This window comes from Egretta garzetta, unplaced genomic scaffold (assembly GCF_000687185.1).
Source record: "Egretta garzetta isolate BGI_Z169 unplaced genomic scaffold, ASM68718v1 scaffold287, whole genome shotgun sequence".
NCBI classification, from domain to species: domain Eukaryota; kingdom Metazoa; phylum Chordata; class Aves; order Pelecaniformes; family Ardeidae; genus Egretta; species Egretta garzetta.
In genome coordinates, this window is record NW_009260435.1 from 5,645,911 (window position 1) to 5,665,094 (window position 19,184).

At 40.2% G+C, this 19,184-nt stretch overlaps 1 protein-coding gene across 1 annotated transcript in view; it reads left to right on the forward strand.

Moving 5' to 3' along the window:
- ANXA2 (annexin A2) overlaps nt 1-19,184 on the forward strand; it is a 41,726-nt gene that overhangs the window by 11,857 nt on the left and 10,685 nt on the right. The window contains exons 2-4 of the mRNA XM_009643958.2: nt 4,874-4,933; nt 9,807-9,906; nt 17,220-17,314. Of these exons, the coding sequence (XP_009642253.1) occupies nt 4,886-4,933; nt 9,807-9,906; nt 17,220-17,314 (243 nt within the window). The 5' untranslated portion in view covers nt 4,874-4,885. The remainder of the gene's footprint in view (nt 1-4,873; nt 4,934-9,806; nt 9,907-17,219; nt 17,315-19,184) is intronic.

Below are 19,184 nucleotides of genomic sequence, written 5' to 3' on the forward strand. Positions count from 1 at the left end.
CCGGGGCCAGGCTGCCCCCGGAGAGGTTCGGGCGCCCCGCGCCAACGCTGGGTGTGGCAGCAGCGCTCAGGAAAGAGGAACCGGCCCCGAACTTCGTCAAACTTTCCCAAATCCTCTTTTCTTTTCCTCGTTAAGGTACACAAAGGCGCAGCTGGCTAACGGTGGTACTGTAAATTCACTTTTGCGCCCGGAGCCTCACAAAGGGGCGGGCGGTGCCAGCTGCTGAAGGCAGTGTTCTTCGTTCGGCTGCAGCGAGGCTGGAGTTACTCCTGCGGCCCCGGCCCCTTCCCTTCTCCCCCAGGGCGTGGCTGCGGCCGCTGGCGCCGCTGCAGATGCGGCCGCTGGCAGGGGCAGAAAAGAAGCCCTTGTACAGGGTGTGTTCTGGTAGCCGATGCTTACCCGAGGGCTGCCTTTGCTCTCACCCGCGGCGTGATAGGGGCCCTGTGCTGTTCCTGGCTCGCAGTCAGGCTTGGGCATGGCTCTCCCACCCTGTCTCGGCCATGAGCAGAATTGCTGAGATCTTGCTGCTGCCTTTTGGATTATGAGTCAGCTTGAACACCACTTCCTCCTCCTCGCAAAGGAATTTTGCCATGTATTTTAACTGGATGAAAAGTGAAATGATTTTGAGCATAGTCATGCAGAAGTGAGTTGTGTTCTTATGCATGGCAGCTTTAATGGTGTTTAATGTTAGTTGTTCTTATATTCATATTCAAATGCTGTACCTGCACAAATGTGCAGACCCTGATGTATAGGTCAAAAGTGAAAGAATCTTTTGGAACCTCTGTGCCCTTGAGTGATCCATCCTTATGTGTGCCTTCTGTTGATGGAGCTAGTTGTGATAAGCAGTGCTAGTAAGCGTAATTTCCATTAGCTAATGTAAGGAATGGTTTGCCTTGATTAAAAAAAAAAATAGATTTCCCTAGAAAGTCTCAGAAGAGAGAATAATTTGAATTCGAAGAAAAAAAAGTCCTTAATTTTGTGTGTGCATAGTATCTTCCTGCAATGGAGCATCTCCTGGGTTATTAGCAGTGTCTGTGGAAGAGAATGGTTAAAGTATGTTTGTGGTAGCATGGTCTAATGGGTTTTGAAATCCTTTTCTTTAAAGCTTTTTTTTTTTTCTTCCAAGTAGTGGCTTTAAAATGATCTGCTAAACCTTATTGGGTGATCTGGGGAGATACAGCCTGGCTCATTTGTACTTGTGGTTAGCACTGCATGTAAGTGAGTGATTTTGAGTCCTTTTTTAATTTACAGCAGATATTGCTGATCTTCCTCGCTCTCCCTCATCTCCTCTGTTGCTAGGCCTTGCCCTAGTTTTTGGAGACCTGACACAAATGTGCTCTGAGTGAAAGAGTTTCCATTCTCTCACTCCAGGGATGCCATTTCCTTGGTGTCTGGGAACACCCTTTGCTCAATCTCTGTCTACAAGAGTGTAATAAGTGCTTCTTAAAATGCTAACACTGCTTATTGAGCAATGTAGTTGTTTGTGCATACCTGACACTTTTTTCAAAGGATCTCGTGGGTTTTTTTCTGCTGTAATGTATGTGAGCTGCCCCTGGGAATCAAGATATGAGGCTGCTTTTAAACACATACTACTCTGTCACCAAACAGTTATGAGGATAAGGTACTGAATATAGACTAGGCCAAATACAATAACAGGTTTTCAAACCAGTGATTACTGTGGGGGTCGAGGTCAAAACAGATGCTATCTCTTCTAGTAGAATAACTTTATGATTTGGGATTACATAATGTGGATTTAGGAGGAAAATCAGTTGTAGAAAATTGCCTTAAGGTGTTGAAGTATTAGTTTACAGCTGGAAGGTAGGAGTTGATTCCTTTCCGAATGTAAGGAAGAACAAGTTAGTGCAAGTATTTTCTATTTACATGTTCAAACCCACCCAGAACTTGTCAAAACTACGTTGGATAAAATAAGTCAGTAGGAGTCTGTTCTCAAATATGACTGCCTTACAAAGCAGGGTGTGACAAGAGATCATAGAATCATCTAGGTTGGAAAAGACCTTCAAGATCACCAAGCCCAACCTTTAACCTAACCCTGCCATCCCACCACTAAACCATGTCCCTAAGCACCTCATCTACCCTTCTTTTAAATACCTCCAGGGATGGGGACTCGACCACCTCCCTGGGCAGCCCATTCCAGAGCCTGACAACCCTTTCGGTGAAGAAATTTTTCCTAATATCTAACCTAAACCTGCCCTGGCACAACTTCAGACCATTTCCCTTCGTCCGATCGTCCGTTACGAGGGAGAAGAGGCCGACCCCCACCTCACTACAGCCTCCTTTCAGGTAGTTGTAGAGGGCGATAAGGTCTCCCCTCAGCCTCCTCTTCTCCAGACTAAACAAACCCAGTTCCCTCAGCTGCTCCTCCTAAGACTTGTGCTCCAGATCCCTCACCAGCTTTGTGGCTCTCCTTGTTCTCTGAGTAAAGAACTTTCTCTGCAAAGATTCTTGCAAAAACTCCCATTTTTTTTCCTTTTGCCAGCTTGCTGCTGATGGGCGGTCAGTTGCTATAGCATTATTGTGTGCTGATGATAGGAACCTCCCAGTTCCAGCTCTACGTGAGGGTGTGTTACTTCTGTTCCTGGACTCTGTTCAAGTTTTTTGTTCCAACAGGCCTGATTTCAGTGTGGTTTTTTAAGCAATTCAGAAACAGGACTCTTGCAAAAAGCTGTTCAGTGATTGTTTTGTGAAAGATTATACTGCAATTGCTTTGCTTCAGCTTTCACTGGTGTTTTTTAGTTCTTTGTGACAAGCAAGACTAAAGGACTTTAGTTGCTCATCTTTGGTATTGGTGGTAATAATGTCAGAGTACAAAGGTCTCATTATTAGGTACTTCATTTTATTTATTCAGAGTAAACATTAAGAATTTCATAACTCAGTAATATATCATCCCCCTCTAACCAGCATGGTTAATAGTGCTAATAGCAGGTAGTAGTGTATTACAACTTCTGCTGCCTCTTTTTAAAAGGCTGGGTTGGATTTTTGCTGTGAAAAAGTTTTATTCTCAAATAAGTTCATGCATAACTGTGGGGTTTTTTATTCTCTGTCTTACCTTTCCTCCCCTAGCATCTTAATTTTTCTGTGAAGTGAAGTTGCTTTTCTTAATTATACGTAGGTTGCTTCAGAAGATGAAAGGTTTACTTTCTGTATTTTAAGTGAGGAAAGGTGTGATTACAGCAGTTATGCTACAAAAGCCATGTGATTGTGTTTCTGCGTTTTATTCTTGGAACACATGCTGTATCTGCTAAAAAGTAAGGATTTCTCTGCTTTTCTCTTGATGTACAGGAGGTTTGCAGAAGCTAAAACAAAAAATAAACACTTGTTCTAGGGGTTTAACCAGATCTCCGTTTTTAAGAAACTATTTCAGACTTGCTGTTTCTCTGAGCTTTTGGTTTCATATTGATCATTGAGTGGTGGGGAGTTTGGTTTGTCTGGGAAATTTGCCTGGGTGGCTAGTACTGGTTGCCTGAGAAAGCCCCAATACCATTGGAAAAGTGACTGATGGAGGATAAAAAAAGAATCTGAAAACTATTTGAAAAGACATACCCAGGACTGGCCTCACAATAGCTAGGAGTTGTCTCGGAGGCAATGGTATCTGGGAGCTGGACTGGGGGAACTGGTGACAGTGTGGAAGTGAAGGGAGTGGCATCCAGTGAGGCCAGTTGCCAGTTAGTTGGAATGTCACTGGCCTTGAGGAGTTGCTGTCCTTTGTCTTCTACCTCTCATCAAGCCAACTCTTTTCCCTCTTTGATAATACTCTCTACAGCTTGATTCTAGAGTTCCTGAGGAGCAAGCTTTAATTTCAACAGGCAAAATAACATTTGCTGTAGGTGCCAACCTGGATGACTGGACGGTAGTGTGAGTGGCAGTCTGTCCTTTCAGTAGAGGAATTCGAGAGCAGAGTTTTGGGAATGCATCAAGCCTCTTAAATACTGCCTCTGGCTTATAACCTTTGGAAAAAACTTTCTCCTTAGTTGAGAGACCCTTCCAGTAAAACAGCAATTCAGCTGTGGCAAGCTTCCCTGACCAGAAACCAGAGCTGGAAAAAGGCAGGGCATTTTAACATAAGCATATCACATCAGTGTTCACTTCTGCAATGTGTATAATCTTATCTCAGGGTCCGGTTTTACCCTGTTTCTCTTTATATATGATAGCAAGATGTTATGAAGGTTCTGGCAATGGAGCAATGCTATTGATTATCTTGCCTCAATGGCTCTTACTTTTGGAGCTATCATTTTAAGAAAGTCCTTGTTACCTATTATCTGACAATTATGTTACTAACTGGTGTTTGTAGCTTGTCCTGCGACTCTTATGACTGGGGAGCCACTACAAAACCATGTGGTATTAGAGGCTTTTGTGGCCTGTGCCCCGGATTAAAGATTGAACAGCATTATGATTTTATAAAATGTCTGCATTAATATAAATAGTTTCAGTGTATTCCATGAGTACTTGAGGAACTGAGCATCTGATTTAAATGCTGCTACTTGTTGCTGCTTTTTGGCTTTGAGCTGGACCAAGTTGTAATGTTTCTGCACAATTTTCCTGGTACTTAGTTGTAGGCTTATGTGACTCTGTTTCTAAGGTAGAGATTCTTCAATTCTTAAGTATTTAAAATGCAGAAGAAATGGGTTTTTTTAAGGAGTAAAGATAAATTTTTGTTGTACAATATAATGAAGACTTCTTACTGTTCCATTATTAATGATGCTGTGGCTTGGAAACTCTTACCTGCTTTCCTGCTGGGGATTAGCAGATTCATTGGACTGTATCACTTACAGTGCTGCAGTGTTTCAGGACTGTATAACATACTGATGTAAATATATTTACGTCTACTTGTTTTGGTTTTTTTCTCTTCCTCCAGCATTCTTTCAAGATGTCTACTGTCCATGAAATTTTAAGCAAGCTCAGCCTTGAAGGAGATGTAAGTATTATTACCTAAACAAGAAAAGTTTGTTTTACTTAAATGCCACATCTTGTCTCTTTTACAGGACTGTCTACCAACAGTTGTACTGAGCTGTACAGTTTACAAGACTCCACACATCTTTTCTACTTAAACTTACATTGACTAAAAATCTAGTCAGCAGTGATCGGTTTTCAGCCACAAAGCAGCTGTAAACCATAGGGCAATTATATGGGGTGACTAGATTTAATGACAGTTCTTCGAACTGGGCAGCAGCATGAGCAGTATGCATGTGCTGGGGCCATATGAAAGGGATCACAGGACAAACCAAATGGCTAGGTTGCATCTGTGGTCCCTCTTTCTTCCAAAGGAAGAAGTCAATTAAGGATGATAAGAGAACGTGGAATTGTGTTCGGTTTTGCTGATAGTGTGCAAGTTTTCCTTTAATTAAAAATGGAGAACATTACGTAATGGGAATTAAAATATTGGGCAGCTCATTCCTGTAATGGTTGTTACCAAAACCAAACTACCTCTTGAAAAAACTCATTTTCTCAAATTTCTTTTCTCATTTTCTGTTTTGAAAAAGCATAAAGAATCTTGGGTTTGATTGTGTATTTTCTACCACATCTGCACTTGCTTGATAGTTTTATTGAAATACCAGAAAGCCACACTCTTTGTTTGATTTCTTACATTGCAACATTAGATGGTGGGGTTACCAGTGTAATGTTAGGATATCATGCCATTAATTTGTGGTTCTGTGATTGTCGCTGAAGAGGAATTGAATCCTATCCATGTGTTATTTCATCATGTTGCTTATAAACTTTCATAGAATCATAGAATCGCTTTGGTTGGAAAAGACCTTTAAGATCATCAAGTCCAACCTTTAACCTAACCCTGCCATCCCACCACTAAACCATGTCCCTAAGCACCTCATCTACCCTTCTTTTAAATACCTCCAAGGATGGGGACTCTACCACCTCCCTGGGCAGCCCATTCCAGAGCCTGACAACCCTTTCAGTGAAGAAGTTTTTCCTAATATCTAACCTAAACCTGCCCTGGCGCAGCTTCAAACCATTCCCCCTCGTCCTATCATCTGTTACCAGAGAGAAGAGGCCTACCCCCACCTCACTACAGCCTCCTTTCAGGTAGTTGTAGAGGGCGATCAGGTCTCCCCTCAGCCTCCTCTTCTCCAGACTAAACAACCCCAGTTCCCTCAGCCGTTCCTCGTATGACTTGTGCTCCAGACCCCTCACCAGCTTGGTTGCTCTCCTCTGGACATGTTCCAGCAATGCAACATCCTTCTTGTAGTGAGGGGCCCAAAACTGAACACAGTATTCGAGGTGCGGCCTCACCAGCACCGAGTACAGGGGCACGATGACTTCCCTTGTACTGCTGGTCACATTATTCCTGATACAGGCCAGGATGCCATTGGCCTTCTTGGCCACCTGGGCACACTGCTGGCTCATATTCAGCCGGCTGTCAACCAGTACCCCTAGGTCCTTTTCCGCCAGGCAGCTTTCCAGCCACTCTTCCCCAAGCCTGTAGCGCTGCATGGGGTTGTTGTGACCAAAGTGCAGGACCCGGCACTTTCTATACTTCTAAATTTTATAGCCTGTAACTCCAGATCTGAGCTCAGTACAAGCAAACTTTTTGCCTATTTTTGTTACTTGTTGCAAAATAAATTATACCATATGATCTTTGTGAAAGAGCTGTTGCAAAGAACTGGCTAGAGCACTGTAGGTAAGTAATAAAGCTGATTTTGTACTGCAAAAGCAGTCAACTCTTCAGATTTCTTGGCCATGTTTGTTTCAACAGATAATTACTTTTGGAATAATATTTGAGCAATCTCTTCTCAAGAGCAGAAATGTTTCTTCCATGATGCTTCTGAGTAGTTGCAAAAGTCAAATTTGAATACTGTTCCATGCCAGCATTTTCATCAGAAATCCTGCCATAAAGTGTAAGAAATATCAGGCAGCTGGTTTGTTGAGTAGCTAGTTTGCATAAAGGTTTTGCCCAGTTCCCCTAAGCAATGATTCAGCAAGTTAACTGATGTTAAACACAGTACTTCAACCACCCATCTTTCGGGGGGGGGGGAAAGAAAGAAGTTTTTAACCTTGAGGGTATAGAAACGGTCGCAGCTGAACCCAAGTCCTGTCTTGTGCAATAACAAATTTGTGTGTTCTGCATCAGTAGTATAGTGATTGATTTGTTTCAAGATGAAGGAACCGGCCTGCTTGCTTCAGCCTGGTATTATCTTCTTCTTTTAAGGAAAGGAGGGAGTTGAGCTGAAGTTAATCTATGCTTGCAGTTTCTGCATCTATCCACAAGAGAGTATAGAGAGATTCTGTAACAAAGATCTTGCGGCTATGCTTCATCTTTGCACTGAGAATCAGAAGCCTATATTTTAGTCAAGACTTCATCTTGGAAGTCTGGATGATGTCAAGTTACTCAGTTTGCAAACATGACTGATGATTTTTTTGAGGATATGGTATATTGAGATGTATATACCTTGAAAGCATCCTGGTTTTTTTTAGAAGAAATTAAGCCTCTTCAGTGTTTCTGTTAGTGATATATGCTTCTTGCACATGTTCCACTCTTCCCAATAGGATTGAATTAAGCTCAGAAGGAAGTAAACTAGTTGGAGGACCTCTGAAGCATGCTAATTATGTGGGGAGGAAAAAAAAAAAATCTTTCTCTGCTTTAGTCTGTCCCAGAGTGCTTGTGCAGTTCAATACTAGCTGGACATCTACTGCCACATCCTGGAAAATTTTGTATTGAACTAAATGGAAAGTCTGTTGGAAAAACTTTTGACTGCAAACATACAGTACTGGTACTGTGGTACAGTAGTGTACAAGAGTAATTTGAGACCATGTAGTCTGGAATTTAAATGGCTGTTTTTCATAGGCAGAGTAATCACCCTGAAAAGGCCTGTGCCTACTGCACTGAAGCACTCAAGACTTAACTGAGAGAGTAAAGCATAATCTTTGTGGATGCTGAATTTGAAGATGGTCCATTTACTGGTAGAGTAGCCAGCAGAAGGTTTTTGTCTCTCCTAGGTATACAAATGTGCATGGCACTTCCTGGGTCTTTTTGACCAGTGTCAGGGGATCTGAATCCAACTTGGTGCATGCGTTGGGTGGAATGACAGAGGAAAAGATGGCTCCCAAATTGCAAATATGCTATGTATTTTCTCAGCATATGATATCATCTTACAGTAAAATACTTTGTCCAAATGACTCAGAAAATGCTTGGAGCTGGGTGGAAGGAGAGGTACCCAACTCTGCTAAGCTCACCAGATGACTTGCTTCAGATTATCCAGTGGTGCTGGTTAATTAGATAGAAGTGCCACACGACTGTGTATACTAATGGGCTTTGGTTTAGGAATCTTACAGGCACACAGATTTCTCTGAGGCTGCATTGCACATCTCCGTTTACTGTTTCTGTTAGCAATTTAATCTGCTAACAGGAAAGGCTGTGTTTTGTGGTGTGGCTGTGGGCCAAACTGGGGCCACTTTGCTAGATTGAGCTGATGGTAAGAGTCAAAAGAATGGTTCAGTTTATTGGTGCTTTTTTGACTTCCCATCTCCACAGCGTAACACAGGCTGTCTCAAGATGGTGCAGTGGGTGCTGCCAGAGGAATTTGTTCAGGACAGTGTGACCTCTACAGGATAGAGTCAAATGTAGTCAAAACTCATGGAACATTTTGGTTAAAATTTGTCCTCCTTCTAACAATTTGTGTGTAAAAAGATCCTCCAGGGATATTAAGAATGCTTAGTCCTGTTAATGAACCTGGCTTTCTGTTAGGGAGTTAGGGACTGAAACAAAAGTTTACAGGGGATCTTTACCAAGAAGGCTTAGTCATTCATTCACTTAGGAAACAGCTATGGCAATTTCAGGTGTTAGTCACTACACCTTTCTGCCAGAGGTTTGGGTCTCTAAATTGAGCTCAGCAGAGTGGGATTTGTTAATGTTTCTCAGCTATTTGTACAAAAATATGTGGTTTAGTTTAACCTGCCCATGGGAGGTGAAACAAGTTAAACTGTTAGCTTACACTGAAGCAGCTGAGAAGAATTGATCTCTATTCTGGTGACTTCCTGTTTGAAGCTATAATCCTCAGAAGAGGACAATAATAAACAGCTGATAAAACCTGGTAACTTCTGAAATGTTACAACTCTTTACTAAGTGAATTTACCTGAAAGTCCTCTTATTCTTATCAGAGGTAATTTGAAATGTCATTTGGTTTTGTTAGCCTCGTGCTGCTTAAACCAAGTATCTGCAGGCATGGAGTTTCAAAAGGAGATTGTGAGTAACTTCTGCTTTCTAGAATGATAAGCTTAAAAAGATATTTTTTTTTTTTTTTTTGGTGTTACCTTTAAAGTCCATAAGATAAAGCACAAAACTTGTTCTGACTTCTCATGGTTAATCTTCCATCTCCCTCTACTTTTTTTTTTTTATCCTGCAATATAAAGTGAACTATTGGCTTAGAATATAAAATACTTCATACTGTCACAGCAGGTAGTTAAATTGTCTTTGAATTAGCTTTCTGTAGTCAGTTTCCTTCAGATCTAGCCAGACAACTCCAGATTTTAGAAGATTGAGGTTTAGTGAGTAAACTTGGACTGTGTTAGGTTTTTGCTGCAATAAAATACAGTATCTATTTGTATGTATTCTTTGTTATAGTAAGCATGGCTATGAACGGATTTCTGGACAATACCTGTCAGGAGAACTGAGTTCGGTGGCTCTTAGCAGAATTCCATTTTCACAGATATCCAATGGTAATTCTTGTATGTGAAAATTTGGCTAAGTACCAGTTAACCAAGAGGCACGTGTTTTATTAACTGCAGCAATGACAGGATTATGTGATTTAACTTTGAGGTTGTTTTTCTTCTTCTAGCATTCCCTCCCACCAAGTGCATATGCCACAGTTAAAGCTTACTCAAATTTTGATGCTGACCGGGATGCTGCAGCCCTGGAAACAGCCATCAAGACCAAAGGTGAGGAACATGGGCCGTGGCTTTGATTCTACTTGTAAGATAGAATGCTGGCATGCAAAAAAAAAAAAACCAAAACAAAACAAAAGGTACTGTGTCTCAAGACCAATGTTATAATATCCTTACTCTGGGATACCTATTTTAGGAGGTACTGGATTTATCAGATCTCGCTGATCAAATCTTGACTGAGTTAGATTTTGAACTCTGTAAATGAGTGTTTTGAATATGCTTTTGAAGTTTGTAGCCAGGAGTTGTTGAGGTTATCACTGAAAATGTCCACTTTTTTCTCTTGACTCATCAGTACTTCAAATTCTACTACTTTTCTGCCACTGAGAACAAAGTGTCAACTTCTATGGCAGTGATTTTGGGAACAAGCTCTGAATTGTGGATTTCTACTGGATTATTGGATTGGACATTTCTTCTTTTCAGCTTTCCAGACAGCTGAATAGGGATGGTTTGAACATTTTTCTCCTGGGTTTTGAACTAAATGCTCACATATCTTATATTTGTGGTCAAAGAAAGTCCTAGAAACAACAGAATCTGGTTTCTGAAATGATGTTGCAGTGTTTCAAGGGCAGGGGCATGTGAGAGTCCTCTGCTGCTCGGAGTCAGGCTCTCAGGTAGGCTTCCGTCTGCTTGTATCAGTGCCAGGATCCACCACTTCCACCCCCTGATAGGAGGCCATGATGGAGCAGGGGAGAGATACAGCTGCATGGAAAAATCTGGTATACTGAAACAATCAGGAGTACAGGGACTATGAACTACAACTCTGGAGTAGTGCCTTGGTGGTACTCCCAGGGCAGTGATCCTCTGTCCTTGTCCTGCTCTGTAACAATGACAAGGGTGTGCCACGCTTTCCAGACTTCCTCCAGCCCAGAGAAGCAACAGCTGGGTGTAGCTGGAACTGCCAAGTCTTCTGCCTACGTGTCAGGAGAGGGAGAAATTTAAAAGCCAAATGGTTTCTCATCAGAAAGAAATGCAGAGTCTTCCATCAGTGCCAACAAAGCACATATTTGACTTGCTATGAAATGTAAAGTATTGCCCCTCCCTAACAAACATGTGGCCTCCTTTTGCAAGGTTTCTTAATTTAACTGGAGAAATCCCTTGTCTGCTCATTAAAGTAGGTTCAGTTCTGATTTTGAATCATTTTATGGTTTGTTCCTATTTTAAAAAATCCTCTTGCAAGAGAGGAGTAAATGTCATTGTGTTTGGCAGGAGATGCTTTGTGTGTGTGTAGAGTTTTATCTAGACTTAATTTTTTACAGCTCTGATTATAAGGCAAATCTAAACATGTCAAATATACTGTCAGACTTTCAGGATAAGTACAAATTTACACATTTTAACACTCAAGCTGTTAATTAATGCAAAATGAACTTACAGTATCCTAGGCAGTACAAAAGCTTTTACAGTTGGGAAAGTCAAGCTCTTGTAGTTTTTTCACTTTCTTCCAGCAAAAGAAAGCAGTTTTCTGAGTTTGGTTTTAAGATAGACGTAAACACTTTGTTAGAGAGAGGATTCCCAACCCTTTGAACAAATAATTGGGAAACTTATTCATGGACCTGCATGTTTGTAGGATTGAGTTTCTCTCTGCTTGTTACCCAGGAGCTTTTCTGGGAAGGTGGCTTTAAAGGGGAGAATTATGGTTTTAATACTGAATCTTTCTCCATAAAGGCTCTCTCAAAGGAAGAATTCCTGGGGGATATAAAGGACAAGAGTGTTAGGGCCCTTCTTCTAGGTTCTGTTTCCTTGCACTTCAAATGCTTGCTTACTGGATATTTTCATCTGCTAATTCAGAAAATTTGCTAAAATGTGAACTCTCTAAAATATATGTGGATTTTTTTTTTTTCCAAAGGAAAATTCCAAATCATCCAGACAAGAACTGGTTTTCTACAAACAGTGATGTAAACAGCTACATGGGGCAATTCTTCTGCAAGAAAACACTATAGAATATTTCTGGGAAATATCCATAGGTTTTGAGTCAAAAATATAACACTTATAATGAATAAACAGTGCATACCCACAGCAGCTACCTTTTTCCTAGGAAGTGTCACTGATTCTCTAGCAATTAGTTTGCATTGTATGCAGAAGGTAGAAATAAGCAATGTAAGTGATCATGGAGTGGTAAAGAGTAATATGACTGGTTTGTTTTGTTTTAATACAGTGAGAGAGAGATAACGGGCTATAAATACATATGCAAGCTCTTTTTGTGGTTGAGGAGGTCAGTTTCAAAAAAACATGGACATAACCAAGCATTTTAGGGTCTTTGCTCTATAGAGGATAAAGGACTCCTGGTATCTGAAATCCATGCCTTTTCTTTGTTTCAAAAATCTAGGTCTTTACATGATGTAATGGGCCTGTATTTCACAATCATCAAAGTAGTCTTTCAGATTGTATCCTTTATAGCAGTACTATGGAAATTATATCCCAGGAGTCTTATCTCTAGGAAAAATCATTTGGGTATACCTTCTGCATTTTTATATAAACAATATGCAAGTATGGTATTTGCGGTCAGGGTGGGCCAGTTTTGAAAAGTTGCCATCTAATTAATTATCCATCTGTTTCCCAGTAATGCAAACTCCCCGAATCAGTGTCGTGAATCTCTGTTTTGGTGATTGTGTGTAAAATGGGTAAAACTTACTTTACTGGCTAAACAACAGCTGTGTATTTGTTTTAGGGCAAAGATCTGGGATAGAGTATCTGACTGTTCTGCTTTAGATAATATCTAAATATTCCAGCATTTATTCACACTCTCCAGGTTAATTCCTCAGAGGTTAGCCATCTATTTTTCTATTGTGGGATCTGTGGGAAATATGTAATGTGTTTACTGGGGCTTAGATCTATCTGCAAAAACTGTAGTGCACAAATATATTGTCCAGCCCTTTGTTGGGCTTTGAGTGGAGTTGAATTAAATGCAGGGGTTGTTTTATATATATCAAACAGCCTAGAAAGGGACATGTGCAAAAATGGCTCTAGATAATATAAAACTGGTTTGTAGTTAGCAGTAGTTCAACCTAGAGTTTGCGTAATGCAAATAACTTGTTACAGTTCTGGCTTGTTCCTTTTGAAATAAATGTCATCACTGCCAGCTTCATTTTTGTGCTATTTAGTTCTTCTGTAGCGAGTTCATCTAGTGCCTTAGCATGTCCTTTGTAAATGTTGGCTTTCTGCTGTGTAGGACAAGAGGCTGTTTAATTTCTGTATAATTCTCCATTGCGCACTGTGTATAGATTAGCTCAAGTATATGAGCTTAAATAGAAGAAAGTGGTGCACTAGAAGAGTACTAAGAGAGTATATGTTAGGTTTCCTTTTAATTCTTTGTAGGAAAGACAACTGCTGCTGAAGTATTCACCTTCTGTTTCAGTTATTCCCTAGCATTGTGACTTTATGTGTCTCAAAGACTTTGTTAAATAATTTTATTGTCAGACTAGCTTGTGAATAGTTAATTACTTGCAGCTGAGGTCTCATGGTAAACTTCTTTTTATTCTATGACTGGCAGAAATCAAACACAGGTTTGTTTGTAGGAAAGTGCTTAGAACTTACATCTATAATAAATTCATTATATCCAGAAACTGGTAAAACAATGATGAGGTATAAACTGTAACGGGGGTCTTCTGTAAGACTGAATTCACTGTTTATATAGTATATCAAACATGCCCATAACTTTTTAACAGAGTTTTCAGTGTTACGAAGTAAAAGTTTAGAGGAAATCTGCTGGCATGCTGGTAGGGGAGGATAGTGCCTGAAATCCACCAGACTGCATCATTCACATATTCAGAATATTAATAGTATCAGTAAAGAAATATCTTACTGTAACATGGTTTGGGTTTGGTGAAATCTTGCTAAGCAAAATAGCAGAGCTGAAATTATGGTCTTATTTTATCTAATTTTTTCCATTTGACTCCAGCGGGATCAGGGTTTTATCCAAGGAAAATTAAGACACTGGAGTTCATAAACTCAGTCAAATAGCCCTAGGACTGTGTTGGTACCAGATACACAATGGTGTTGAGGTCTCACAAGGGCTAATCATGTACATCTCCCATTAATAATTTGAGGCCAGCTGCAATCCCATTTCATTAATTCATGTAGATCGATGATCTCTTCAGAACCTAGATGCTGTTAGGACATAAATAGATTCTGGTATTCTCTCCATGCTGTCTTTGAAAATGAAATTTAAGAGAACAGACTTCTAGTAAATGAGCTGAATGAATGTATGCAAGCTCCTGAAAAATGAAAGTATGTTAGCTCTGTCCTCACCTTATCCTAGAAAGTTAAATGACTGTCCATTTCATCCATTTTGTTTATAACAATGCTGGTGCTGTTGTTTTGGCCCATGTAAATTCAAATACAGTGTCTTTTAAAGCAGAGAATTAGAAACTAACTGTTCAGTTTGGTTATGTTAATTTCCTCTTTTTTTGCTGATTGAGCCATAACACTGCAATCTTACCAATGCAACAGATTGCCTCTTTTAGAAGAAAAGTTGTTTTTAATCAGAGGGGTTTTGGTTTGGGTTTGTGGTTTCTGGTTTTGTTTTTTTTTTTTTTTAAGATCTGCTAAATAAATTTCCATCTGCAAGGAGCTTTCTTGTTTTAAAAAAAAAATTGTGAGCCATGTTTAATTTTCAGTTGCTAGAAATGCACTGATAAAATCTGCCCAGACAGAATAAATTTGGAAATAAACATTTGTTTCATTACCTTGAAACTTCCTGAGATTTTTAGTGAACAGCAAAGAGCTGTTGAGCTGTTCTGCTGCTCTGCCCCACCTCAGCAGATGTGAGTCAGCATCCTGTCCATGCAGCATGATTCCCAAGTATGAAGCACAAGCACTTATTTTCCATTAAATGCCAGAGAAATGAGTATGCTTTGTCGATGCAAATAGGAAGTTAACAAGCAAGAAACTTGGATGCAGTCATTTATGTGCTTCTAATCTATCACAACTGTGATTAAACTTGAAAATGTCATTTGCCATTTTTGAATGCCAAGAATGGTTTAAATGTAGAATTTATTAGAAAGCTTGAGTCATTGGCTTATGCTGTGGCCCTGCAACAGCTGAAAGGCCCAATGTATGCGTTTCTGTCTGTGGGCCATTCCTGGACTGGGAGAATTTTTCTTACATAAAACGGGAACACTTTAAAATGTGCAGGAGGAGATTATGTCTGAAACGTGCAGTCAGCATGTTTTCAAACCAAAATTGGTAACTAAGACATACAATGCTTTCCAGGGCCTTTTGACTTTTGCAGGCCAAGCTTGTGTGAATAAGAGCACTGATGTAGGTCTGCCTCAGCCTGAGCTAAGGATGTGAGGCTATCAAGTACAGTATTTAATCATGAGAAATGTGGTGAAGACGGAGAAATTAATTTTGGATTTGACTCATAATTTTGGATTTTGTAGCTAGGGGCTACAGAAGGTCTTTTGCAACATTCACACTTAAAATGATTGATTTTATAATATCTGTTGCAGTCCTTTGTTTCAAGTTGCTGTGAGGTTGCTTTAGGTAATAAGGAAAATAAATGTAGATGGATTCTGGCAGGGCTCTGGGTCCTACTAGTAGCTGCTGATCCAGTCCTTACTTTCTGGGGTTTTTTTATCAAAAAATCATTATTTACATTGATGTGTGTGCAAATGTGAAAGAAGCTATTCACGGTACTCTCTGCTTGTTCTGACCTCTATATTAGAGCCATCTATTTGCTTCAAAACCTGGCATGCAACTCACCAGAAAAAATAGCTAATTATAAATTATCTTTCTGTTGTAGAAGAGTATGCACTGTTCCTTTCCCTGGCTGCTCTGTATCTCTTGCTAACAATTCTTTTGCTTTACCTTGTGGCAGGGGGGCTTGCATTTCTAAACATTTTCCTTTGAGTGATGGAGTCTGGCTTCTTGCAAGGGCAGTTTGTATAAGCTCTCACAGTAAGAGGAAGTATCTAATAAAACTTCAATGCTTAGTTAAGGGAATATAAATACAGCTTGTTTGGCTTTTTTCTGTTGATGTGAGTAAACAAAGGGTAGCTGTCCCTGCAGAGAGGACTTTGAGAGACCTGGATGTTTGCAAGGGATGGTAATTGTATGTCTGTTGGGTTAGAGCCCTATCACAGGATACAGAGATAAGTCAGATGCTCCAGGTTCATCTCAAGAAGCTCAAGAGCCTCCAGCTCAACCAGGCTCTGGGATATCTTTTGAGTTGCCAAGATCAACCTGCAGATGAGAATTGTGTCTAGAGGAAGAACTGTGCCAGTCCAAAGAATGCAAGTTCAGGAGAATCCAGTTTGAAAGCAGCAAGTGAAGTGGGGAAAACAAGAGGGAGTCTGAAGTTCAAGTTAGTAGCAGTAGGCAGGAGCAGGTGGAAAAGTCACAAGATGCTGCCTGCATTGGAAGGAACATAGAATAGCAAGTAGCAGTCTCTAGGAAATAACACCTGGAAATCCTGCTTCCTGTACAACATAAAAGCTTTTCCTCTGTATGCACTGATGACCCCTACAGGATCTAAAGCTGTGGTGTGCATTAGGTGCTACTGACAGCCAAAGTATCTAACTCTAGATGCATGCTTTGGCTTTTACCTTATAAAAGATCTTAATGATTTCCCTGTATTCAGTCTGCAGTTGCATTTAAGTGCATGGATTTGGAAAACTTCACTTAAAGCTAAACCTGTACTGATACATAGTTCACTTACTTAAAAGATAGGTTGGGAGTTTGAGCATCCAAGTCCTCTAGGCACGGTAGTTAAAACCCAGCATGGATCTTTGAGTGGTCATTTAAAAAAAAAAAAAAAAAGTAGCACATATGTATTTCTTCCCAGGTCAAAAAGCCCTTCTGAGATGCTGAGAGAATGAAATATACTGGTTTATTTTCCCATTTTTATGTTTGGAGTCACAGTTAAGTGACTATGGGTTAAATAGGAAATATAACTGCTTTATTAAGAAGCCTTAATTGAAACACTCTACCAAAATGACAGCACAAGATTTAGTAAGTACAAGTTCATGCATGTGTTCTCGAGCACCTTTTTGCAGAATACTCAGTGACTGAACACAAATACACAGGCACACAGGTGAAGCAGAAAACAGAAGTAGTAAAGCTGGTCACAAGCTGGACTTTGTTGAGGTGTATACATGCTTGTGTACACTAAGATCTGCTTCACATCAAAAATTTGGGCTGTAATTGGTTGCCCTTCTTCAAGGCCAAGACATGACATATGCTAACTTATGAGAGCTGTGGAGCTCTGCTCCAGACAGCACATGCTATGTTTTGAGTGTCGGAGAACATATTAATACAAAGAGAACAGTAACAAGAAAGCTTCTTTAACTGTTTGTCTCACGTCTTTGTAGGTGTGGATGAGGTCACCATCATCAACATCCTGACAAACCGCAGCAATGAACAGAGACAGGACATTGCTTTTGCCTATCAGAGGAGAACCAAAAAGGTAGCAAAATATGAAGAAATATCAAGTTTTGAATATTTTTCTTGTGGACAGTTGGATTTTTCAGGGCTTGTATGTTTCACAGTTAACTGGGTGTAAAATGGAGATAAGTATTATTTGGTTTATCTTTTCACTGAAATTAAAGATGTGTCTACTTCATGTATGCTGTCAAACTTTACGACTGTGTGGGACTTAAAAACTTGTTGAGTATACACAACTGGGACTGAAATCTGTAGGAGACCGTGGTTTCCTGGCACCTCCAGAAATTATGATGGGCAGCATAGCCAGCCAGCCACAGGATTCCCTGGTGAAATATGCTAAACAATAGTGAAAAGCCATTGATGTGAAATGCCTCAGTTTGAAGGAAAAGATGAAAGGCAGATGCTTTAGGGGATTAATATTTATTTGCTTGGGTTTGGTATTGTGAAGATGACTCAGCGTAAGGAAAGTATTCTGTTTCTATTCACAGAGTTAGCTTAAATGAGAGAAGACTCTGGTCAGTTTTGCTACGAATGCTGCAGATGCGGAACAAAGTGATGCAATGAGTTGAACTATCACTAGATATTATCCTGTCAGAAATACCTTAGGTACTGATCTGTTGATGGAGAGAAATTTGTAAAATGTGTGCAGAATTCTGCATAATGAGCCTTCCTATCTGGAAGGCAAGAGCTGTTCTGTTGACTTTTGAAGTTTTGTGAACCTTACCATAATTGAAGTTTTATGCCCACGAAAAAGAGGAAACTTGTATAGAGTTAGGATTATGATGAATGTATCTCTTTCAGGTTTGCCAGACCCCAAATGGTAGTCCTCCAATAGCAGCCCAGAATGCTCAGCTGAAACCAAATGTAAATCTAGAGTTAAATTTTGGAAATTCACCAATTTTTATGCATGGCTGATATAGGCACATGCAGAAGCACACACAGATTGGATGCATGCATGTGCGCACATGTCTGCACCCTGGTGGTCATGCCCTGGGGGCACTGGGAGAATCATGCATATAAGTGGACCCTCGTAGTGAAATGTGTCACTTAAAGCTTTGTTAAATGTTTTGCATGACCACAAAAATGCACAGTCAAGAAAATCTGCAACTTTTTTCATCTGCTTCTCTCTCATCTTTTTGCCTTACTACGACCCAAGAGCAAACTGAATTCATCAAGTTTAACAAGTGCCAAAGAATAAAGCAGTCTTTAGAAACAATGGAAATTTGCAGTAGAATCCACTCTGTGAAATAAACAATTGAATGGCAAGAGAGGAGGAGGTGGGATATGAAAAACATGTAGATGTATCCTCTAGGGACAATTTCTCATTATTTTCTTTGGCAATTTGGTTGTGCAGATTTCTTTGGCAGTGTGTTGTGTTGTACTAGACTGCTCATTTTGTGTGTTGCAGGGTTTCTCAATAGATGGTTATAATTTTAAAAAGCTGCAGATCTACCTCTGTTTTCATTCCTTTGAGTTTGAGCTGTGTCTAAAGGAAACCATTGGTAATTTTGAGGAACGGTGTTTGATCTATGCGATCTTTCCCCATCACCAGCGTTAATGGAGCTACCAGTGGATACTGGGGGCTCTTGCATGTGTGTCTTCATATGAGTCTGGTCAGTCTTAACTGCTGCCAGTAATCTCTTAACTTTGAAATGAACTGCTAATATCCAGATGCTCATTTGGTACGCTTAGTAAAACTTTTTCTCTTTGCTATTTATAAATTAATTACATCTATCAGTTATCTGCTTCCTACCTCTCTCTTAGAGTGCTCCTATCCGTGGCAAAGGATGGCAGAATGGAGACTCTGCTTTCCTGGCAGGGGGAGAAGACCTTATTTATCCAGAAGCCTGCTAATGTGAGGGCAGGTGTTTGTTTCAGTTTGAGGTGTTTTG